This window comes from Lepidochelys olivacea (genome assembly GCF_965140295.1).
Source record: "Lepidochelys olivacea isolate rLepOli2 genome assembly, chromosome: 14".
Taxonomy (NCBI): Eukaryota; Metazoa; Chordata; order Testudines; family Cheloniidae; genus Lepidochelys; species Lepidochelys olivacea.
This window is the reverse complement of record NC_140424.1, coordinates 23,307,040-23,332,362: the sequence shown is the minus strand read 5'-3', so window position 1 is coordinate 23,332,362 and position 25,323 is coordinate 23,307,040. Positions and strand designations below refer to the sequence as shown.

Genomic DNA, 25,323 nt, shown 5'->3' with positions numbered 1-25,323 from the left:
ATACAACAGTTTCATTCTCTTAACCTGGGCCATAACATGCATCCAGTTCCACTGATATGGACTGAACTGCAGCCTGGAGGTCTGTATTTTACATTATGGGACTGAAAGCAAGTAGTATTCTCACCTTTTTCCCCAACAGAATTATACACACAACCTGGCCAAAATTTACCATCCTCTTGGGATTTCCTTTATTATTAATTTAATTACCAAATTTCCTGCCAAATGTGCAGAGTGGATTTTGGGACACTGAGCACAGTATGTAAGTGTAGGTGTCATGGTCTCAGAACCATGTCAGGAAGACGACTAAGATGACGGTGACAGTGGTGTTTCTAATTTTTAGAGCAGAAGGCACTTTGTGGTTTATGTGGAATGAATGGTGACTGAGTGTCCGGGACAGGCTTTGTGAAAGAAGGGTCGGCATGGTGGAATTGTGAATGGGGAGGGAACTATTTGTGGACTGTACGTGCGGGAAAATGCTATGGTTTCCTGACCTCAGTTGGAAAGTGTGATGGCTCGTAAATGGACGGAATGAAGCAAAATGCTAAACGTAGCTGGCTCCTACGTGGTGGGGAAGAGAATCTGTACTTCATTCAGCAGAGTGTGGCGCAGTACATTGAGGACTGCATCATAGGCCTTGTCTACTCACACACTATCATCAGTTTAAGATATGTTTACACTACAGCACTGCAGCTATGCCACTGTATGCTGTACGGTAGACACTTGCTATAGTGATAGAAAGGGTTTTTCCATCGATGCAGTAAATCCACCTCCTTGAGAGGTGGTAGCTAGGTCGAAGAAAGAAATCTTCTGTTGACCTAATGGTGTCTGCACCAGGGCGTAGGTCGGCTTAACTACATCTCTCAAGGGGGAGAATTTTTCATCCTCCTGAGTGGCATAACTAGGTTAACTAAAATTTAGGTAAAAGGAAAAGGAGTACTTGTGGCACCTTAGAGACTAACCAATTTATTTGAGCATAAGCTTTTGTGAGCTACAGCTCACTTCATCGGATGTAGCTCACGAAAGCTTATGCTCAAATAAATTGGTTAGTCTCTAAGGTGCCACAAGTACTCCTTTTCTTTTTGCAAATACAGACTAACACGGCTGCTACTCTGAATCCTAAAATTTAGGTGTATACCTCAGTTAGCCCTGGGCAGATTCTAATTTCAGTTTAAGAGTGGCTTATTCAGAGAGAACCAGTGCCAATTTCTGCAAGTATTTCTATATAATCTGGAGAAATTTGAGATCCTCTTACTAGAGAGTGCATATAGATTACTGTTCCTGTCAGTATCCGCCAATGGTAAGGAGGAGAAGCTGTTTCTACCCTAAACCTCTTTTCTCAGTGGCTCATAACTTTTCTGAAGCAGATTTTGGGGGGGGACGGGGGGGGGGACGACTGAAGGTTTTCTTATTCTTAGCCCCAACCCAAAGGTGAATGTTGGAGGGAATTCCAGTAAAATTGGTTCAGTTGCTAATACGCAAGTTAAAAAAGTAATAGTGTTTGTCCAAAAGTTCCAGTTGAAATATTGTATGCAGTGTAGTTGTAGCCGTGTCAGTCCCAGATTATTAGAGAGACAAGGTGGGTGAGGTTAATGGGCCATTCTACCTCGAATGGTCTCTTATAATATGTGCTAAATACTTATGCCAAACAATCTGTTCCCCCTGGCATTTTGCTGTGACATTAGGAGTACCTTTCCCAGACCCGAAGAAGAGCTCTGTGTGGCTTGAAAGCTTGTCTCTGTCACCAACAGAAGTTGGTCCAATAAAAGATATTACCTCACTTACCCTGTCTTACTAATTGAAATATTTGCATTCTGACCCATAAAAAATGGCTAATGCTAGGGGGTTAGGTTCTCATGTACACTAAGGTCCCTTTACTCCACTCTGGCAGCTTAGAGGGGTTGGTGGTTATGTCTACACGACAGACTTCTGACAGCATAGCTATGTCGGTTAAGGATGTGAGGAAAAGTGATCCCTGACTGACAGATCTGTGCCGGCAAAAGCCCCTAGAACAGATGCAGTTATACCGACACAATTTTGTTTTTGCCAGGATAGCTGCATTTGGAGTGGTGGCGGAATAAGCTCTACCGAGAAAAGCAGCTTTGCCAATGTAGCTGCATCCACACTAGGAACTCTTTTCCAGTATGGTATATTGGTATAGCTAACCCGGTAAAGCACTTTTAATGTAGGCATGGCCTTAGTATTAATGAGAATCTGGCCTAGAATAATCTATGGCAGTAGTGCCTAGGTGCTATACAGATACAGAACAAAGAGACAGCGCTGGCTCTAACGAGCTTATTATATTCCTCCATTAGAGGAAGGCCAAACTACTCAGGTTGGAGGAAAATGCATTCAGTATTTTTACAAATATGGCTTGATTCCCTTCTCGCAGACGCTGGTGTAAATCAGAAGCGAGCCCAGTTCAGTCAGTGGAGTCAGATCCCTGGACATTTTGGGCTGAGTTTTTCGAAAGCTCTCTAACGGGATCTGGTGCCCAATTCCCATTGAAAAGAAAACGTCTGGGAATCGGGTGTCCCAGTCCCACACTGGCAGCTGGCAAACATTCCCATTCTCCTTTCCCCATGCATTTACCCCAGAGTTGCTACAGGGCACCTGAGTTAAGGATGCTTCTGTGAATGAAGGCCTCTTGAATTAAGGAGTTGGTTTATAAGGACACTTGAGCTAAGAGAGATAAGGTGGGTGAAGTAGTATCTGTTATTGGACCAAGAGACTGTCTCTTTCACTAACAGAAGTTGGCTCATTAAACATGTGTTGTGATATGATTAAAATATGACCATGTAGATCATTGTTGCTACCACTGTTATATAATTGCAACAAATCTTGTACAAAGTATGTCATGTAAGATGTCAATGAAAAGGTTATTGTTTGCTGAATATGATTATCCTATTTGTATGCATGTATACTTTTTATATCTAAAGTTATGAATATTGCCTGTCCACCTCTATTTCAAATGTGTTCACTTCTGTGGTCACACCCACAAGGCAGCTTACTTCTTGTCTGGCCAGCACATTGTGAAGGGACTATTCAAGCTGAATGACCCACCAAAGAGCACTTAACTCACACTGGACCTTACAAGAGGCTTATCCCTACCTGATGGACCTTCCTGTGGAAGTTCTAGCTAGAATATGGGTAACAGCCTCTGCTATGACTCAGCGAAGCACGCAAGGGCATGTGACTAGATCATGTGACACTAAATTCCATCTTGTTACCTGTATTTTCCCCCAAACTGTGCTGAGGGCTTTGTTTGGGACAGTGAAGTTCCCTCCACATGGCAAAAGCTATAAGAGGCCCTGGAAACATCTCAATTTTATCTCTTTCCTGCTCTGAGCTCTGGACTTATACTAATGGGAGCATTCTAACCAAGGGACTGAGGACCTTCCAAATCATTTGGAAGCAACCAGAGACTTAACAAGCCAGCAGTTTATTCCATCACTGCTCCAAGCCTGATCCAAGAACTTTGCAATTATTGTACGTATTTGATTCCTTTAACCAATTTTAACTCTCACCTCTTTCTTTCTTTTTATAAATAAACCTTTAGATATTAGAAACTAAAGGATTGGCTGTAAGCATGTATTTGGGTAGGATTTGAAATATTCGTTAACTTGGTGGGTAATGTGTCTGATCCTTTGGGATTGGTAGAACTTGTTATATGATGAACAAGATTTTTGGTAATCCCCATCATATTTGACTTGGCTGTCTGGGAGGAAGCCCAAGGCTGCATTGCTTTAAGGCAAGGGTGGGGAATCTCTGACCCGTGGGCCTGATCTGGCCCTCTAGCTAGGTGCAGGGGCAATCAGGGAAGCTCTGAGTTTGCATGCTCCTACTCGCTCCCGCAGGCGCCGCCCCCGCAGCTCTCATTGGTTGGGAACCGCAGCCAATGGGAGCTGTGTGGGCGGCACCTACGGGCGCGCCGCTGGCTGGCAGTGCACACAGCACAAAGCCGCCTGGCCACATTGTGGCCACTTCCAGGAATGGCGAGGGGCCAGGGCAGTGGGGGAGCCTACCTTAGCCCCACTGCACTGCCGACCAGGAGCTGCCTGAGGTAAGCAGCGCCCGGCCAGAGCCCACGCTCCTCACCCCCTCCTCCACCCCAACCCACTCCCAGAGAACGCACACCCACCCTCAAACCCCATACCCGAGGTCGGAACCCCCTCCTGCACCCCAACCTCTTCCCAGAGCCTGCACCCCAACCCCCCTATCCCAGCCCTGAGCCCGCTCCCGCATTCCAAACCTCTCAGCCCCAGCCCGGAGCTCCCTCCCGCACCCTGAACCCCTCATTTCTGGCCCCACCCTTGAGCCTAGGGGAAGCCCCAAGCCGCCGCCCACCACTCCCTGCGAGGCTGTGTGTGGCCTGCAACTGATTTTTTTCTGTGGGTCAGTGGCCCCAGATAGAAAAAAGGTTCCCCACCCCTGCTTTAAGGGAACTGTGTTTTGGCTTCTGTGTAGCCAATTGTAGAAGCTGTTTTGTTGCTGGCTTGGTGAAACTAAGTATTGGAATATCTACCAGTTTTGGGAATTGTCTGTCCCATTCTTTGAAGTTTGCCCGAATTGAGCAACCTCAGCGTGGCCCCCCCGGGACCCCGAACGATTTTGCCTCTCTCGCATATCCTGGGACCAACAGGGATACAACAACACTGCAACCAAATTTAGCTAAGGATATGTTTGCTAAGGAGTTCTGCATTAAGGACACCTCGATTAAGGAGGATGAGTAAGGTTGCTACACCTCCTAGGATGACCTGGGGTGTACTCCTTGCTTTCCAGTTAATCATAAGGATGTGCCAGTAATGAACCAGCTGGCTCTATGCAGCATTTTCTATCCCTCTTTTCCTTGTCCTTGCTACAGCACTGATCGATAGCTAAACGCTAACTTCACCGTACCATGTTACTGTAACTGAATTACAGATGTTGTGTGGAGCGACGCCTATCCTGGAATTAAGGCTGCATTTTCCATTCTAAAGGGCCTTTCCCAGATGCTTATAACTTTGTCAAACATTTACTTCTAAGGCTGAAATTTTCCATGTTTGGTCTTGGGCCCAAAGCAAATTTTCTCAGGAAGCCGAAGCGAAAATGGTCAAATCTGAATGGCGAATCTAAGCTGGAGGCTCAAACAGCCCTGTGCAGAGAGCCAGCAAAAGGCCCTTGAATTACTTAAGTCCCACTTAGATACTCTTTTGAGGATGTAAGTGGGACTTGTAAAGACACTGAGCTGGCCTCAGGAGACCTGCGGTCAATCCCTTGCTCTGCCACAGGCTTCTTGCATGACCTTGGGCAAGTCACTTAGTCTCTCTGTGCCTCCGTTCCCCCATCTGTACAATGGGGACAATAATCTTTCCTTTGTCTGTCTTGCCTATTTCACTGTGAGGTCTCAGGGCAGAGGCTCCCTCTCACTGTGTGTTTGTGTGGTGCCTAGCACAATGGGGTCCTGATCTCGACTGGGGCCTCTAGGTGCTACGGCCATACAGATAGTAACAGCTTACGCAGTGTATTAATACCTGTGAGGTAGATAGGTAAATGTCATCTCCACTTTACACAGGGGGAAACTGAGGTACAATGAAAGGAAGTAAAATGGCACTAGAACCCAGTCCTACAAGCAGCCTTTCTCCTAGACTGCCAACCCTCCACCTTAGTCATACCACCATCTTTCCTCCCTGGGCCTACTGGAGAGAGTTACTGCTGAGCTACCCACCGCAGTACCAGCTCAGCAGGACAACCTCCCTAGTCATTAGATGGACTTATTTCTCACCCAGCCTCTCGCTCTGCTGAAGCGCATAGGGCTGCCTTGGCCAGCTTGCCTTTCCCTGCTGCCTCAGCCCACCCGCTCAGGGACATTGCTGGCAATCACAGACCTGTGTTCTCCATGAATGGGCAAGGAGCAGACGTGTCTGTCTCAGCACTTCTCGAACAACAGGGCAAGCAGGTGGCAGCTTCTCACTCAGCACTTGCATGGCCTTGCGTCCTGGTTCTTGCCTGCAAAACAAGAGAGACGCAGGTGAAACTGCAAGACGAAGGTGGGATCAGACCGGCCCAGGTGTGAAAATGAGAGAGGAAGGGGGGCACAAATAGGGAGATGCCACTGAAATGGGCAGCCACAATGGGCACAGAGGGTCAGGTTCCCAGGAGAGCTCAGCATCCACCAGGGAGCCCACGGGCCCTAACTGCCCTCTTGTTCCAGGCTCAGCAGGGGCCAAGGACTGAATGAGCCATGGAGGATTCTTGCTGCACATGCTGCCCCTGTTCTCAGGACAGAGAGAGGCCTTTAGTCTCCGGGGCATTCAATCTGCACTGCTCACCATGAGAGGTCTAGTATAGGCCCCTCTGAGCTGCCTGTCTCTTACTAGAATCTCCTCAGGACCTGCAAGCTTGTCTCTGTGACCAGGCCTGTGGCAGCCTCCTCCTGGAGGGGGTCAAGAGAAGACCTGCTGACGCCCTTGCTGCACAATCCCCACCTCCCTGTGCAGGTGCACCAGAGATTGGCCCTGGCTGGTGTCACCAGGACCAGAGACCTCCTGGGCTCCGCCTGAAAGGACTGGCTGAACCCTGGGTGCTTGCCCTGCACGTGGGGCTGCTCACACTATCTGCTCCATGATGTGAGGGCTGCCTGCCCCTGCCTCTCTTACTTATCTCGAGCAGACCCTGCAAGAGGGTGCACCCAACCTGCCCCTATCCCCTCACCCTCCAGAGCTCACCATTGTGCCCCTGCTCCGCAAGCCCCAGCAGCCATGCCCAGTACGCTACCTGAGCATGCCAAATGATATCCAGTCAGTCCATCTCTGAACCATGCCTACGGAACATCTCCATGCTCTCATGCCCCATACCATGCATTTCCTCACCCTCACGTCCCACCCCAACCCAGCTGCAGGATGTCCTACCGCGGGCCAGTCTTTATTCCACCCCGGTACCTCGGCCTACTGGGGATATTAGTTGGAGCTGCATGGAGCTGTGAGCATGGGCGTGGTTCACAGGTGCCGACACCTGTCCCTTCTGCAGCGAGAGAGACACCCTGGCGAACACCTGCCACCAGTGCACAGCCCCTTTTCTGGCTCCTCCAGAACCTCCTGCTGAGGCACTGGCTGCATTTCTCCTCACAGCTATTTCTGTGCACGCAGCTCCCCCTCTGTGGTCCCACAACGGAAAGAGAGCTCCTCGTTAGCCTCCTCCTGGCGCTACCCATACTGGCCACCCACCAGCCTAGGAGCGGGAGGAGGGGGCTGCTCTACGACCACAAGGCCTTTTCCCATTTCCTGGTTGTATCACGCACCCAGACAGAGTTCCTCTGGGCAACATCCACTGACTCCCTGGACACTTTCACCAAGCAGTGGGCACTGCCTAGGGCTCTCCGCTGGGTCCCCCTCTGCTACCCTGGTTTTACCCCTTTCATCTGCACTCCCCTTCCCATGTTTTCAACTTTTGTTCCAAGCGATCAGTTGGCTCCTGGGTCCTGTGGCCCCTCCCCCACCTGGGGGGTGGGCCTTTTACCTTATCCCTCCCCCCAGAATTCAGATAGGCTGCACTGCCCACCAACAGGGCATTCACTGGGAACGAGCCAGGGGAACTGCCAGGAGGGTTGGAAAAGGAGAATGGGGACTCCCCAATAAAAGTGGGTAAGGATTTAACTCAGGCAAGCTGGCACCTGTCGGGGAAGCAGGTTTGATGGAACAGAAAGTGCCAGGGAAACAACATAGGGAAAGGCCTCTTGGCCTTTCCCTGGGCACGGCCAGAGGATTTGCCAGGGCAGTGGCGTAGCTGCTGCAGCTGAAGCAGTCTTGACTAGCGGGAAAGCACATGCCTAGTTTGGACTCCCTGCTGCCAGTGCACAGCAAATGGAAGTGTAAAAGGTACACGCTGTCTCCCGCATCCCCTTGCAGCCAGGCACAGAACTACAGGGAGATCCTGCCTTAATTTCCCTGGTGCGGCCATCTGTAAGGTCAGCAAGGTTGATACGTATTGAACTGTGCCCCCCTTCTGAGGGTCTTGGTCATTAGCAGAAAATTCAGCAGCACCACAAGAAAGCCCCTCACCCAGGCTTCTTAGCAAGGAGGCAGACTCCAGCTGAGCATGTCAGTCCCATGTTTACAAGGCTGCCCCAACCTGGATTCCCTCCTGGAGCCACAGCCTTCCTGCCCACCCCCTCAGAGGCTGGGCCTTCTGCAGCTCTCCGGGAGCTCCTTACTCTGGGAGCACTGCTCCTGGGCAGTTCCCTCTCCCCACCAGCAACCTTGCCCCAGCAGAGCTCTGGCAGCCTTTCATCAGGTCCAGGTGCTCTTCAGCTAACTAGCTGCCAAGCAGCCACCTAGGCAATTAGCTGCTCAAAGGTGGGCTGAGATGGGCTCGTTCACCTCAATGAAACCCATCAGCCTGACTCTCCTCAGAGGGGCCAGCCACCCCATGGCAGGCCGACAAAGCAGAGACTGGTACCTAGTACTTGTCACGTCTAAAGCAGCTTCACAGAGATGCTAATGGAAGAGCTCACTCAGTGAGTCACTGATGCGCTGGTGCTGGGCTGTCCCATGTTCTCCAGCCAAACTGAAGGGAAGGTTGGGAGGGGGGTCCCCCTGACTAGGATGGCACGACAGGTGCCATTGCAGCCCTTTGGAGAGGCCTTCTTGTAGAAACACACTGCAGAGCAGATCTAGGCCTTCGGAAGGTGCCTGGTGGCACCAAGGGTCAGGGATTCTCCCAGAACAGCCCTTGGTAAATAGAACACCCAATCCCCCTCACAGGATCTTTAACCCCCTCCCCCCCATAACACACACACACACTGTGAATGGCACAAGCTGAGCTGTAGATGGTCATCCAGATCTTACCAATTATCCTGGTGTCAATCGGGCATCACGCCAGTGAAGTCCATGGGGCTGACTCTCTTTTGCCCTGCAGCTTGCCAAGTCTTTTACACTAGTGCAAAGTGGGTAAGATGTTACTGCCCTGCTCTGCTAGTGCTTTCCACCCAGTTGGCACTGGTGCAAATGATGGTAGTGGGCAATGGTGAGTGGGGCCCGGTGGGGCTATCCTGGTGCACAAGCTTGTCTGGGTTAGAGGAGAACCTGTTCATGCACATCTCAGAAGCACAGTATAAACATTTCCAGCCAGTGTCACTCACTTCTAGTCTGTTTGCCACAGGGCTCTGCCTTGCTCCTTGACTGAGGGAGAAGGAATGGACAGATCCCCACTGGACACTAGATTTCCCTCAGGGGAAGTGGGGGTGGGGTATTGCTGTGAGAACCCCATGTTAAAATATTAGCAGCCCATCCTTGAGGTGAATATCGTTATTTCTGCTTTATACGTGGGGAAAAAGAAACCCAAAGAGATTAACTGCGCTGCCCAGGAAGTAAGTGCTAGAGCCAGGCATTGAACCCAGGCGTTCAGTCACACAGAGTTTGTTCTTCAGCTGACTTTGAAAAGTAGAATTGCTTTACTTTAGCTCCTCCTAGTGCTTCTCTCCCCCTGGATTTGGGCTCCTGCCGGATGCCCCTTCAGGGATGTAAATGACTTGATTTGAGGGATGAAACCTGCCCTGTTCCCACCCCACTGCCTATGCTTCCTTCTCAACAAGAGACGCTGTCCTGCAGCCAGCCAGGTGCGCAATGTACAAATCAGGTACGAGTGTCACAGCACAGCAGTGGGCAGCCTCGCCTATACTGGCCTCTGCCAGGACAGGCTTAACTCACTGGCTGTCCCGTCACCTAGGGAGAAGCAACACCACAGCCATCCCCACATCAAACCCCTCCTAATCACAAACCAGTGGCTCAGAGAATCAGCGGCCACAAGGCAATCTCCCGCACAGCTCTGTCAGGGTCTTTGAAGGGCACCAAGAGAGGAGCCAGCCAGGAACCTGATGGCTTCCCCTGGCGCTGAGACCTCATTGTTCTCTTCAGAGACAGGGGAAAAAAACAAGAAGTGGAATAGGAAGGAAGGGTGATTTGGCTGCGTCACACCACCATGATCGCTCTGGCATGGCTGGGACCTGGCCATCACTGCTCAGGAAGGCCGAGGACTGGTTAGCGGTTCATGCTGCAGAGCTGTGTGCAGGAACAGGACTGGAGTAGCAGGGAGGCTGTGGGTTGCGACTAAGGGGAATTCAGAGAGCTGGGTGTGGGGAGCCCAAAACTGGCATGGTGGGGAGTTCTGTGGGTCGAGATTGAGGAGCATTGAGAGAGCTGTGTGCATGAGGAAGGTGAGCCCAGGAATGGATAGCAGGGGAGACGGGTCAGGATTGAGGGGCATCAGTAGAGCTGTATGAGGCTAGATCACGGTACACTCAGCTTTAGCGAGTGCTGTCAGCCACTCACTTACAAATGGACATGCTCAGGTTGGCGGCAGGGAATGGGAGAAAAGAAGGAATTAATCTGGCAGCTTATCCATCAGCCAGCCAGCCTGTCACAGGACAGCGAGTGACAGGGAGTGCCAAGGGAGGAGGAAGAGAGGTGGGTACTGGAGGAAGTTACAGATGAGCATCGGGCGGGTTCTTCGTGCAGTCACAAGCTCCAGGAACTTCCGAACTCTTCAGCAGCAAGGCCAGGCAGCACGGACAGTGACTGGGTGGGCTCTGTCTGTGTCCGAGTAGGAAGGCTGTCTTGCTGTACTCGTGGAGCCTGCATACACTCAGAGACAGCCGGTTGTAATGCCCTCCAGATAGCTGCCCTGCCCAGAAACGGTCTGACACACCTCACTGAAGGACTAAGAGCTATCCAGACCGCAGCCTGGGGCCAACCACTTCGACTGTCTCTCAACTACTGGCCCATGCTCATGGAAAAATGGGTTTCTCCACAGGGGCCCATGAGGGGGAAGAGGCAAGTGTGACTGGTGGGTCTGTAGCTTCTAGGTCATAGCTCAGAGATGGGATCCTGCTCTGTGCTGGGGGCCAGCCATCGTCACGGGGTCAGAGCAGGAGTGAAAAGGCAGGAGGAACTGACCAGCCTGGAATGTTGGTGAACTACAGACTCCCAGATGGAGTGAGATCAGACCAGAGGATGGGGCATCTGAGGACTTTTGTTGTTTCCAAAGATCTGTAACTCTCAAGTACTTCAAGAGTCAAGTTTCCATGGTTAGGAATCCCATTGCTAGGCTTGTGTCCCTTGTTTTTCTGCCTTGCTGTCCCTAAAGGGGATAGTTAACGAGAAGGCCAGAGTGCCCACAGCCCTGGTGGAGCTCTGGGGTGCATGTGTCACTTATGGCAGGGCTCGGGAGGCCTGAGTTACTGGTTTCAGGGTCTAAGGTGATGGGGTGGCAATGCCCCTGGACAAGTGTCAGACAAGAGGTCTCAGCCCAGGAGTGTGCCCTACAGGTCCTAGACTCTGCCCAGACCCAGCTATGGGACCCAGTGTTCAGGTGGACTCACAACAGACTGGTGATGGCACAGAGGGGGACTGTGCCAGGCTATAATGCCAATGACTAGCACTGGTTAGGAACTTGCTGGTGAAACAATTTTTTGACAAAAAATGGAAACAAAATATTTCATCTTGGGTTGGTCCGACATTAAACTATATCTGCCTTGGGTACTGCAATGCCTTGTGGGAGCTGTATTCAAGGTGAATCATGCTCCCATTTTCCCGTGGGCTCCTGGTCCAGACTACATCTCCCATAATGCAATGCAGTCACCCCTCTGCCTGAGCCACGTGCTGCATTATGGGAGTGTGGGGAGAGCAGATTGGTTCCTGCTGAGAGTGGTGGGAGCACAAATTAAAGGTTCGCCCCCCTGGACCAGCTTGAGTTACTCCCCCCCACCCCCTGGGCACGTCTCCCCCCCCCCCCCTTACCCTTAGTGGCCCTCCCTGCAGCTCCCAGCTGTTTGCTGCTGCCTCTCCCCAGGACCGCAGCTTGCAGCTGACCGGCTCCAGGAGCTGCCGCACGTGGAGGGGACCTGGTCAGCAAACTGTGGCAGAAATCTGGGGGGGTACGTGACCCCCCATGACCCCTATATGTCGCCTCTAATTGTGAGTGCATGTGATTTAACATCAAATAGACCTGATCCAAAATGTTGTGACATTTCCAAATCTAAATTTTTCAAAAATTTTCACTCTGCTAAAAATTTTGACTTTTTGTCCTGCTTCAGGATGAAAACAAATGTCGAAATGTCAGATTTTTCCACAGGATGGAAACTCTGATTTTTGCTTAACTCAGCTGATGACACTTTAAGTGGCACAGGTGGCAGGCGGGTATTGGGGATTGTGCCTTCTAGTGCCAAATGGTACAGCAGAAGGCAGAGAAGGAATGTGTATCCCACAACATCCCACTTGTTCCATACTGGGACCCTGCGCCCTCCTAGCAATATAGGAAAGGCAGCATGCCTGCAGCCCCCTGACACCTGTCTGCAACCCCCAGGCTGAGAACCTCTGTCCTACAGCCTTGCACATTCACCTACAGGAACAACCAGGAGGGAAACAGAACAGGCCAAGCAGTGTCAGCGTCAGAGAAATAACATCAGGCAGCTACCCAGCTATAACACTTGAGCTAAGGAGAGAGAGCCTTAGTGGCTGGTCATTGAAATCTGATGGTTTAAGAGCCCACTGTCCAAGGGCAGAAAGAGAAACAGCCATGGTATCCTGGAGGCAGTGGTGTAGATCACCCAGCTCTCATTCAGGCAGCAGGAGGGTGACTTGAACCCGATCTCAGGTTGATAACCTTGGGGGAATAAACAGAGCCCTGAAAACCTGCTTCATATCTGTGGACCATTTTTGCAGATGGTGGATTGGATGCAGATAGAACCGCGCAGGGCTCTACTCACCGACGGTGCCTGACCCGCGGCGTCCGGCTTGGGCAGCCCGGAGGGCACAGTGCACTCGGGGCTGGCGGCCAGCAGCCAATGGTTGGGGCTGGGCGGCAGGTCAGAGTCGGGGGCTGTCCAGCAGCTCGGGCCCCTTCGGCAACGCCAGTGTCCCCACCATGGCTCGGCCTAGCAGCACTGGCCATGCTCCCAGTCCCGGGCCCAGCCTGCTGGCTCCTGGGCAGCAGGGCCTGCCCCCGGGCATGGGGATTGGAGTAGGCGGGGCCCCTCTGCCCCCCCCCTGTGCCCCACTGTGATGCAACAGGCACAGCTGCTGCCGTCGCTCACAAGCCCCCGGGAGCAGCACGGGATGCAATGTCCCTTCCCCCTAACCCACCTCAGCACTGCCTCTTCTCCTTGAGACCCCCACCTGTGCGCTGCCCCTTACCCCAGTCCCCACCCTTGCGCTGCGTCTTCCCTGCAAGACCCCACACCCCCACTCTCCCCCCCCAGGTCGCTAGTCCTTGTGAGACAGCTTGCTGGGGCAGTGCAGATGCGGATACAGGTAAAAGACAGCTAGCAGATCGCAGGTTGATCCTGGCAGATGCAGATCCACATTTTTGTATCCACGCAGGGCTCAATAAATTCACAGCATTTGCTCTCTGGAGACTGTGATAACTGCTCAGTTCTCAATGCAGTGTCACCGCTGGACTGGGGAGGGGACAAAGGGGGAAGACAGACAGATGGACATCACCAAGAGATTGAACTTGGAGAGATCCAGCCAGCCAAGGGAACTGGGGAGCGGGAGAATTACAGTAGAGAGCCCAATCCTGTGAACAATTACTACCAAGCCAAGTGCTTATTGCCATTGTGGGATTGCCCATGTAGCGAGCCCCATGCAGGACAGGGCCCTTCTAGATCAGTGTGCATGACTCACTGAGAGTGTGCTGCTGTTCAATTAATAAAATGTTTCCTGAAAAATCTGCAGGTTGCAAAACCTATCCCTCCCCCTCCAGTATTTATTTCTGGCTCCAGGCACTGGGAACCAGACCTGGCTCTCTGCCATTCATGCTGACTTCCACTACTCTCTCGGCAGCAGCCTGCTCCCAGTTAGTACAGCTTTGGAAGCGCACCGCATTGGGGTGGGGGAGCTTCCAATCCTGATGGCAGCATGCACTGTTCCAGCAGCCGATGGAAGAGCAGAGGCAAGAGCCAGAGAGAATAAGAGGCAAAAGCTCCACACATCCTTCCTGGGATCCATTTCTAAGAATCCCCCTCCCTCTCCATGCAGCCTGGGTGGTAGCTCAGTCTAGGAACTACAGCAGGGAGTGATTCTGTCCCTGACTTGGCATTGACACAGTGTCGCTTTGAGGGAGTCACTTTGCTTTTATGTGCCTCAGTTTCCCAATCAGCATAGTGGGGGACAACACTATTCCCCCCACATATGGGGAGTTGCTTGGCTTAGTTAATTCATGTCTGGAAAGTGCTTTCAGATCCTCAGAGGGAAGGCAAATGGCTAATTATTATTATTATTGAGTCAATCCCTCGCCTCTCCCGAGCTCTGAGTGGGAGGAGGGCTCCGACTACAACAGCGCTTCCTGAGAGCGCACAGTGCTGCTCTGTTCAGATTTCTTATCTTACCAGCCTCCTTATCTCGCTCAGGCTAGAGTTCACCTTGACGGCAGCAGAGCACACTTCACTTTTTCTACTTCTCTCTTTCCTTCTTTGGACAGTGTGATCAAGCAACTTGAGAGCGGCCCCTTGCCCAAAGATTACACAGCAGCCTTGCAAGCGATGTTACTGAAGGCATTTGGTAATAAATAGCTCAACAATTGGAGACACTGCCTACCAGCAACACATGCAAGAGTGCTGCAATCCAGTTGCGAGCTCACCCCTGGCAGGGGCCAGGCTAATGGCCGGCACTTAATCCTCAAAACAGGGGCAGAAGCTCATGGGGGCATTTTCAGAGTCACTTCTCTGGCTATATCGGTGTCTCTGAGTTAAAAATAAATGTCCAGTGAGTCAGTCATTAACCAGAAGACACGTGGGCTTACACCAATGACAAGTGCTCAGGGACTCTCGCTCTCTTGATGTTTTCCTCTGTTCTATTTTTAAGGTGTATGTCAAGTACCTATAGTGAATACAGCCGTCTCCACTTCCTCTTGCTACCTCTTATTTTGAGCACAGAGGCAACAAATACCCTCAGCCTCCTGAGCTCATGCGGCTCAGCTCCGTCTAGAAAACTGCAGCTCATAGACTAAATATCCACTGGCTTCACACTTCTCTCCTTCCCCTCAATGCACATTAATACAGTACAGAAAAGCAGCAAACTTTCCTTGGGCCCATCCCATGGAAGCCATCTTGAGGCCCAAAACCATCCCTTCCTCTCCACTGCCTGGAAACGGTCAGAGGCCTCTTGGGGGAACGAGCTAGCTTGCCCTGGTCACCCAAAGATCCGTCTTCTATCCTAGCTCCAAGTTTGTGGGGCTGCCCTGCAGGGGTAGGCACCCCACTGCCAGGAGAGACTCTCAAACTCTGTCCAAAGAACAAGTTCCCATTTCTTATTAAATACATGGTTCTGCATCTAGGCACACAGATGGGACCTGGCTCTAGAGGCCCTGGGCTCTGGACAGTAGTGGAAGAACCTTATATAGTGCTTCCAATATCACCAAATCCTAGCCTTCCAAAATCACTTGAGTCACTTTTTCAGGCTTTTCTGTGCAACCACAAGGACTAGAAACTTACTCACTTTATTTTTAAGTGGAGATTCTCACATAGTCACATGGCTCCAGGAACTGGAGCTTCAGGAAAAACACCAGACTTTGCAGAATTTGTGAGAAAATCTCCAGAGTTAGCAACACCACTCGTCCTGTCAATTTCTGTATGATTCTATTTTTAAAAAGTGAATTTACTGCTTGAAAAGGTACCAGCCCACCTGCCCTGGAGACTGGAATGCTCTCATTATCCACAGAACAGGTACAGAGTGGTGAAGCCTCCTTCAGATTGCCACAATGATGGCTGCACCACTGATCTCTACCTCCTCTAACCCCTGGAGGTTTTTCGAGGCCATGGGGTGCTCATGGAGTGTCTCTTAAGCATGACAATTATTGTTAATGTTGCTGGTGGTTTTCCACATTCAAAGCTCACCTCCAGAAGTTGGACGGGTGAGCTTGTTTGGCCAAATTTAGAACCCAATCACAAACCATGGGCTTTTAGATTTAGAAATGAGCTCCAAAAAACCTTATAGATAGGAATTCCCCTTCATTCTGAGCAAATGCACTAATTTAAAACTTTGGACTCCCCCGGCTGTTGTAGAAGCAAGAAAACAATTCCTTAGCCTTTGCACAGCAGAAGCTGAAATTTAGTTAGCAATCCCTGTTTCTTTTAAAGCGGTGTTTTCCAAACTTGGGATGCCCCTTGTTCAGGGAAACCCCCCGGGGGGCCAGGCCCGTTTGTTTACCTGCCGCGTCCGCAGGTTCGACCGATCGCAGCTCCCACTGACTGCGGTTCGCTGCTCCAGGCCAACGGAGGCTGCGGGAATGACGGCCGGCACATCACTAAGCCCACGCCACTTCCTGCAGCCCCCACTGGCCAAGAACAGTGAACCGCGGCCAGTGGGAGCCGCGATCGGCCGAACCTGTGGACGCGGCAGGTAAACAAACCGGCCGGTAAACAAACCGGCCCAGCCCGCCAGGGGCTTTTTCTGAACAACCGCGTCCCAAGTTTGGGAAACTCTGTTCTAAAGTAAAGCATTGTTTTTTCCAAAGGAAATTTAATTTAAAGTGCAGCTCCACTTTGAAAGATTACCCTCCCCCTCCATGTATTTAGTTGTATGTTAATTTAGACAGATTAGAGACACAGGAAAAACATGGAGGACTTGTGGCACCTTAGAGACTAACACATTTATTTGGGCATAAGCTTTCATGGGCTAAAACCCACTTCATCGGATGCATGCAGTGGAAAATACAGTAGGAAGATATATATATACACACAGAGAACATGAAAAAATGGGTGTTGCCATACCAACTGTAAGGAGACCAATTAATTAAGGTGGGATATTATCAGCAGGAGAAAAAAAAAAACTTTTGCAGTGATAATCAGGATGGCCACTCACTGCAAAAGGTTTTTTTTCTCCAGTGCTGATGAACACACCCAGAGCCAGCAAACATGGAACTCTGAAATGCCCTTTGGACACCATCACTTTTTGGTGGACCCACTTATTAAAGGGAAAGATTCTCTGGCAAAGCATCAAAATGTGTGTGGAACCCAAGCCAGCACCCAGCTTACCCGATCTTCGTTGTTATAGATGTGGGGCCAGATCCTCAGCTGGGATGAGCTTCACTGACATCAATGGAGCTGCACTGATTTACACCAGCTCAAGAGCTAGTGGCTAGCTGGTGAAACAGAACATTGCAGGAGGCAGAGAAACAAACCACAGGGCTGCTGTGCTTAGCCTTAGAAAGCAAACACCAGCATATGGCCCTGATCCTGCAGACTCAGGTACATGCTCCACTTTCTGCCCTGTAAGGGAATCCCAGTGAAGCAAACAGGACTACTCAGCTGCACAAAATCATAAAGGTTTGTAGCATGGGAGCCTAGGGTCTGGTCCACACTAGGGGCTTCTGTTGGCACAGCTCGGTTGGCCAGGGGTGTGAGGAAGTGTGATCCTTGCCTGATATAGCTGTGCCGCCAAAAGCCCCTAGTGTAGAGGCAGCTATTCTGGTAAAACTGTGCTTTCACTGGTGCTGCTTATTTTGCATGTGGGAGCAGGCAGAATAAGCTATACCAGCAAAATCGCAGTTTTGCCAGTATAAGCCAAGTCCACACTAGGAGCACTTTGTTGCTACAGCAGATGTAGCCTCAGAATGTTGTTCCCTCGGGCAGCCACTGGGTAGCAGCCCCAATGGGAAAGCAAGTCACTGCAGAAATACGACAATCATCTACAATTTGCTATCGTCTCCCATAACAATCCAATGAAAGCTACCGATGTGGGCCACATCTACACTAGGAGCACTTTAAGGGTATAAGAATGGTGGTACACGCTATAGCAGCAAAGGTCTCCTAGAGCAGCTGCCCTCTGGACCCATATAATAAAATCGTCCCCACAACCAAATCAAATTATGCCAGCCAAAGCTTTGTTGGGTATAACTGCATCTATATTAGGGGCTCTGATGGCATGGCTCTGTTGGTCAGGGATCACATCTCATCACAACCCCTGACCAACAGAGCTCTAGTGGCAAAAGTCTGTAGTGTAGACCTGGCCTTAGTATAGACAGTTTAAAAACAAATGGAGCTAGACCGCCAGCATGAAACAAAGAGATATGCCAGCAGCAGCATCTGATGGCTAATGATTCAGGCTCTGTTCAGTTTTTTCATGACAAATGCCTATTTTGGAAGGGTTGGTAACTCGCGCAGGACTGGAACCAGGCACATGTTACGGAAGCAGGGTCTTCGCAGATTACTAATAAAAAAGGAAATTCTACAGGAAAAATGGCTCCGGAGGGGGAGAAAAAGGAATTATTTCCAAAAAGAGACAAGTCTGAGGAATAATTCCTAGAAGCACCATCTCAAATGAACTCAGTCTCCTGGACAATAAAAAACATCAGAGTCCAAGAGGACAGAGACTCTGAGACATGCCATTGCACTGTATGAATACTGCAGAACCAAAAGAGTGATGGAGAGGTGGAAATGGTCAACCGCAGAAACAGGGAACTCTGGAGACTAATGGGATCCAAAGAGTGAAAGACAGCAACTATGTATAATGCTAATTTCCAGAAGGAGAATGGGGTGCGCTATTTGGAATTAATAGCTTTGAGTATTCCAGTATCTTTCTCACCAATGCCCTACACAGAGGTACAATCATCATCTCCCTTCTCCTATACCCCAGCATTGCACTGGGTGCTCAGGTTGAGTTGTTTGTCATTATGACCCTTAGATCCTTTTTCAGAGTCACTGCTGTCCAGGATACAGTCCTCCTCTCTGTGGCTATAGCCTGCATTCCTTGTTCCTAGAGGCATATCTCTGCATTTGGCTGTATCGAAAAGGCAGTTGGTTTCAAAGGGCCCAGCTTCCTCAGCGATCCAGATTGCTCTGGGTGACTGCCCAGTCCTCATCATTATTTCCTGCTCTGCCAATCTTTGTTTCCATTTGCTGCTGCTTAGCTGACAATTTGTGGCTCGGTGTCATGTGGTATTTCCATTTCCACCACAATGTCCACATGCATTGTCTGCTTTGCTGGGGGCGCAATTCTCGTCGTAGGGATATCTGAGAGTGAAGCCAGAGGGTGGGCTCAGAATGGGCACAATGAACCCAAACTAGGCATTACATTCCCTGACTGCTGTATGAGACACCTGCCTCATCCCTTGCCTAGTCCTGCCTAGGGTCTGAGAGGGATTACCCTGACTCCAAATCACAGGGTCAAGATCCTACATAATGCTGCACCCACACCGCTGGGTGGGTCAATAGCAGCAGGAATGGAATCTGGGACCTCTGGATCTGAAACCAGGAGCATCTGCAGCATGAGCTAAACGACGCAGCTCTAAATGTGGTGCAGTCACCACCAGAGGGGACAGAGTGCCATACGGTGTGGGGTGACACATACAGGTGACCAATCTCACCACCCCATCACTGCTCTCTGGCAGCTTGAGGTCTCCTACGATAGGGGACAAAGCAAAAGTCCTTCTCTGTTGGGCTGATCTGATCTGATCGACGGGCTCCACATCCTATGAGGAAGCAGCCACTCTGCCCCACCCTAGGGAGGTCAGGTGCAGCACATGGGGACAGAGGGAAGTTGGGCTTTTCTCCCTAAACCAACTGCAGTGGGGAGGCAATCACCTAGTGCTGCTGAAATCAGAGGGTGAGCCAGCTCCCTCCCGAGAGAGGATGTAGGCAGAGATGCTCTCCCAGCAGAAGAATAAGGGAGGAAGCAGCATGCCTTCCCCTGCTGTTGGATTGGGACTACAGGGCTGCTCTTGTTTACTAACAGGTTTCAGAGTAACAGCCGTGTTAGTCTGTATTCGCAAAAAGAAAAGGAGTACTTGTGGCACCTTAGAGACTAACCAATTTAAATTGGTTCTTGTTTACTAGTTATTCATTCATTAACTCAGAGATTGCTTTAGTGCAGTGGTTTTCAAACTGCGGGTTGCGACGCAGTACTGGGTCTCGGAATGGAAGGCACTGGGCCGCGGCGGCTCTGGTCAGCGCCGCCGACTGGGCCATTAAAAGTCCCGTCAGCGGTGCTGCCCAGCTAAGGCAGGCTAGTCCCTACCTGTTCTGACACTGCGCTGCACCTCGGAAGCACCCAGCAGCAGGTCTGGCTCCTAGGCAGAGGGGCCATGGGGCTGCGTGCGCTGACCCCCCCCCGAACACCGGCTCCGCACTCCCACTGGCTGGTTCCCTGACCTTCTCCCACACCCCAACCCCTTGCCCCAGCCCTGAGCCCCCCCAAACCCGGAGCCCCCTCCTTCACGCAAACCCCTCATCCCTGGCCCCAGCCCAGAACCTGCACCCCCAGCCCAGACCCCTGCCCCAGCCCAGAGCCAATCCCACACCCTGAACCTCTCATTCCCAGCCACACCCTACAGCCCTCACCCCAACCCTCTGCCCCAGCTCTGAGCCCCTCCCACACCCCAAACCCCTCATCCCCAGCTCCGCTGGGTCGTGGGCATCAACAATTTTCTTCAACTGAGTCACCAGAAAAAAAGTTTGAAAACCACTGCTTTAGTGTGAGTATGCGCTTGTAGATGTGTGTGTGTGTGCATGAGTGCACATGTATGCATGTCCATACGTGTGCATGTATGTGTGTGTATTTATATGCATGCATGTTCATATGTGCACACACTTGTGCATATGCACGCACATATTTGTTTACACGTATGTGCATGTTCCTATGTGTGCCTGTGTGAGTGTGCAAGCATGCATGTGCATGTAGGTGTGCTGCCTCACCGATGGTTTGCTAGTGACACTACTGGTTACTCTGCTCTTCTTGCCATCTAATTAAACACATGCAGAGGAATGTGCAAACTGCAACCTAGTCTCCAGCACTTAGGGAGCAAAATAGCAAACCAGGCTCTCTCCACTGGCCCCTGCCAAACATAGCAGAGTACAGCTGAGTGCATGTCTCTGGACTGGGGCAACATCTCCAGAGTCTGACCAAAGGAACATAACTGTGTCCCCTGTACCAGGCCCTTATAAATAAACTGTCTCAAACTCTCTCTCAGCACGAAGTGTTCTCCAGGGAGGATCTAAAGCAGGGAAGACCCTGCTCATTCTCCAGAGCCCGAAGAGAAGAGAAGCAGCAGAAGAGTTTACTACAGCGTAATACACCAAACAGGGAGGCAGAGTTGCTGACAGACAGCCTCTGCACGATCACAAGCAAAAGCCAACAAGAGAGCAGGGGAATCCAGCAGGGCCCATGTATTCCTCCTTCCCACCAAGAAACTTACACATGGGGATGCTTGTGGGTGGGAGGCGGAGGGGGAGTCCCCATAATTCTGGAGATGAATCCAAGTTGCCCCGCTTTCTAGGGGCCAGTCCATTTATAGGAGCTCCCACATTCTGCCAAATGTAACCAGTGGCCCACATCTTGGGGGTAAAATCTCTCTCCCCTCTGACTCATCCCCTCCAACTCAGACTGCTCTTACCTTCCCTTGGATCCTTCTGGCTTGTAGGTGCAAAGCTCTCCCCAGAGCACAGAGCTCCCCCAGCATGTGCATCACAGGGAAAATAAAGAGGAGCAGGAGCCTGTGGATGAGGCAGACCTCAGCAATGCATGGTGTGCAGGCCACGGTCCATGTTAGTCCAGAGATCAGCCATAGGAGGAATGGGCTATGCTGAAGAGCTGCAAGTCCACTCTAGCCTTTGCATCAACAGCCAAGTGAAAAGTGTTGCAGAGCCTGAAAGGGTTTCGCTTCTGGATTTTCTGTCTGTGAGCTCTAAACTCACTGCTCACCGTGACCACAAGCCTTCCGTCCAAGAGCAGGAAGGGCCCGTAGACCCCCGTAAGAGCACATGACTTACGGGGAAATGACGGCTGAGTCGACGGGGAAAATATGACACACAACAGCAGAAGCAGAGGTGGCGCCCCAAATACAGGACAATCTTGTTCCCATCTTTCCCACCAGTGAGAGCCTTGCCCCAAGCACCTCGCCTGTCACTAATACCCCGGTTCAATTCGTAAATCCTCTTTTAGTAATCAGATGGGAGCCACGTTTTTAAATGTTGTAGCTTTTTTTTTTTTCTAACTGGGTGATTCTCCTTTGTGGCACAAATGGGGATTAGATTTTCTTCTCCATTACACTCCCTTTTCTGCCAGGAGTGTAGCCTTCTGTGACTCATCAGCTGGGCAGGTGCAGCGTCCCTCAAAGAGAGCCTCCAGAGGGGGAGTCCAATCGAGAACTGCTTGAAAAAATGCCAAGTTTTCTTGAGGGGCAGGGATTGGGGGGGGGGGGGAATTGCAGGAAACTTTGTTGAAAAAAAATGGTTTTTCTTCAATTTTCAGTAAATATGCTGGGTTTTCACTGATAAAAAAACCCTCTATTTTAGAAAACTGAAAGCCGACTTTCCCAGCAATTGCAGGCATATGTATGGGTCCGTTTGGCGGCTCGGAAGGCAATGCAATTAATGCAGATCAGCATGGGTTTATGGAAAACAGATCCAGTCAAACTAACAATATCTTTTTTTTGAGGAGATTACAAGTTTGACTGCAAAAAGTAATAGTGTTGACGGGGCCATCCCGGGGTGGGGGAAGGCCTGAAACATAGACTCCAAGTTTCTAATCTGCCAGGGGGTGCTCCGCCCAGGCCCTGCCCCCACTCCACCTCTTCCCCCCCTCTTCCTGCCCCCACCCTACCTCTTCCCTGCCCAGTTCCGCCCCCTCCCCTGAGCACGCTGCACCCTTGCTCCTCTTTCCTCCCCCGCCAGCACCAAAAGAAATCTGATGAGGTTCAGCAAGGACAAGTGCAGAGTCCTGCACTTAGGACGGAAGAATCCCATGCACTGCTACAGGCTGGGGACCGACTGGCTAAGTGGCAGTTCTGCAGAAAAGGACCTGGAGATTATAGCGGACGACAAGCTGGATACAAGTCAACAGAATCCTGATCCCCATCAGTTGGCTAGTGCCTGGAAGTGAAGATGACCAGCCCTTACCAGCTCTTCTGTGTGTCAGGGCGCCTGTCACTCCTAACCAGCCACACCTATTGATGTGGCACCTTAGAGACTAACAAATTTATTTGGGCATAAGCTTTCGTGGGCTAAAACCCACTTCATCAGATACATGGAGTGAAAAATACAGTAAGCAGTATATATATACACAGCACATGAAAAGATGGGAGTTGCCTTACCAAGTGGGGGGTCAGTGCTAATGAGGCCAGTTCATTTAAGGTGGAGTGGCCTATTCTCAACAGTTGACAAGAAGGGGTAAATATCAATAGAAGGAAAATTACTTTTGTAGTGCTAATGAGGCCAATGCAATCAAGGTGGACGTCAGCCATTTCCAACTGTTCAACTTTCAACTGTTGGAAGTGGCCGATATTGGTGGTATCACCAATATCAGTCAGTGGTAATACCAGCTGGACAATGGGGTGGGAGGAGGTATTTTTTCATATCCTCTGTGTATATATAAAGTCTGCTGCAGTTTCCACGGTATGCATCCGATGAAGTGAGCTGTAGCTCACGAAAGCTCATGCTCAAATAAATTGGTTAGTCTCTAAGGTGCCACAAGTCCTCCTTTTCTTTTTGCGAATACAGACTAACACGGCTGTTACTCTGAAACTTCTCGTGTCTTGCTTACAATACTCCTGCTAATGCGTCCCAGAATGATGTTTGCTTTTTTTGCAACAGCGTTACACTGTTGACTGAAAATTTAGCTTGTGATCCACTATGACCCCCAGATCCCTTTCCACAGTACTCCTTCCTAGGCAGTCATTTCCCATTTTGTATATGTGCAACTGATTGTTCCTAAGTGGCATACTTTGCATTTGTCCTTATTGGATTTCACCCTATTTACTTCAGACCATTTCTCCAGTTTGTCCAGATCATTTTGAATTTTAATCCTGTCCTCCAAAACACTTGCAACCCCTCCCAGCTTGGTATCGTCCGGAAACTTTATAAGTCTACTCTCTATGCCACTATCTAAATCATTGATGAAGATATTGAACAGAACCGTCCCCTTAGAAGTCAGTGGCAAAACTCCCACTGGCTTCTAAATAGGAAGAATTTCATCCTCAGAGCTGCTCTCAAGTTGCAGCACTGCAGTCATTACTCCCCCAAAGTCCCTGGTATTGCTGTCGGTATTATAGCTGTGAATTTGGGGATTTCTTCCAGAGTGTGGCCTTCACAGTCTCACCCTTCAACTCCCTAACTCAAGCAACTGCCTTTCTTTCACGGGCCACATGTCTAGTCTGTGAAACGGACATGTGATGAGAAGAGTTTTCACAGCATTGGGTGTCAAATTATGAGTCAAAAACTACACATCCTGGAGGGTGCCTGGAACAGTCAAGTGCCAAAAACCTAAAGAAAATAATGACAAAACCAGGAAAATAGTCTCTCTCCTAAAACCCCCTCTATTAACCAACGTGTAGAGTTGGGTCATTCACTGCCAGAGAAATGCGCACACAAGTTTTAGGAGAGTTATATATAGTCCAGCTGCAAAGCCAGGCTCTCAGGTCTTGGACATTGGTGTATTTACACAAATTCAGTAAGCTAAGTACATTCCATTTATCTTGATTACCAGCACAAGCGGCTACATTTGCAAGGGAAATTTAATTGGGAACAGAGTGTGAAAGACACCCCCCGCCCCCGCTTCCTCCCTGTCAATCACTGCTCCAATCCAGAAGCACTAATCACATCGCAGAAATCAATACCCTGGCTTGCTACCAATGTGAGGAATGAATTCGTACAAATACCGTGACAGGTGATCGGTCCCGAGCCGTCCTGCATGGTGAGGCGGTGCGTCTGCAGCCGTGGGGCAACATGCAGAAGCATGTGTCCGTGCTGGCTCGCCACGCTATGACAGGTGTCCCTTGGAGCGGATCAGAATTCACACCCCCCCCACCCCACCGCCCCGCACTGCAGGGCTGCACCCTGCTCTCTCACAGCCACTTCAGAGCGAGATCAGTTGTGAAAGTAACACATAAAGCGCTTTACTCTAAAGTTACAGAGCTCTCACTCCGTGCTTGCCCAGCTGGAGTTTCCTTTTAGCTCCAGTGAAAGCTGCAGGAGCAGAGAGTATCAAATGGGACCCTTTGTTTACTGGAAGGGAGCAGGGCAGCTGTGGAAAGGCAGATCCACCCCCCTCGCTGGGTTTCAGAGCTTGGTTCCAGCCCCAGTCCAAACATCTACACTGATCATCACAGAGTCAGTTGATCTGGGCTCTGAGACTGTTTGCCATGGGAGTCTTTTTTTTCGCAGCACCTCTCCCTCTCTCTCTTTCCTAGACCTTAGCCATTCCATGCCACTCACCGCTGCTGCTTTGCAGCCCCTTGTGATTCTGTGCTGGGTGCATGGGACTCTGCCGTTGCAAACAACAGGAGTCTGATTCTACACACTGCAACTTGTGCCATCAGTTACACCGGTGCAAAGGGTAGATAAAATACTATGTCCACTCA

The 25,323-nt window shown here is 50.5% G+C and overlaps 1 protein-coding gene across 1 annotated transcript in view; it reads right to left on the bottom strand.

Moving 5' to 3' along the window:
• The window catches only part of PIK3R6 (phosphoinositide-3-kinase regulatory subunit 6), a 59,699-nt gene extending 34,947 nt beyond the window's left edge, over nucleotides 1-24,752 (bottom strand). Inside the window, exons 1-2 of the mRNA XM_084648285.1 lie at nucleotides 24,622-24,752; nucleotides 5,865-5,985 (exon numbers count right to left, since the gene is read on the bottom strand). Coding sequence (XP_084504411.1) covers nucleotides 5,865-5,877 — 13 coding nt within the window. The 5' untranslated portion in view covers nucleotides 5,878-5,985; nucleotides 24,622-24,752. The remainder of the gene's footprint in view (nucleotides 1-5,864; nucleotides 5,986-24,621) is intronic.
• Nucleotides 24,753-25,323: the final 571 nt, after the last annotated feature.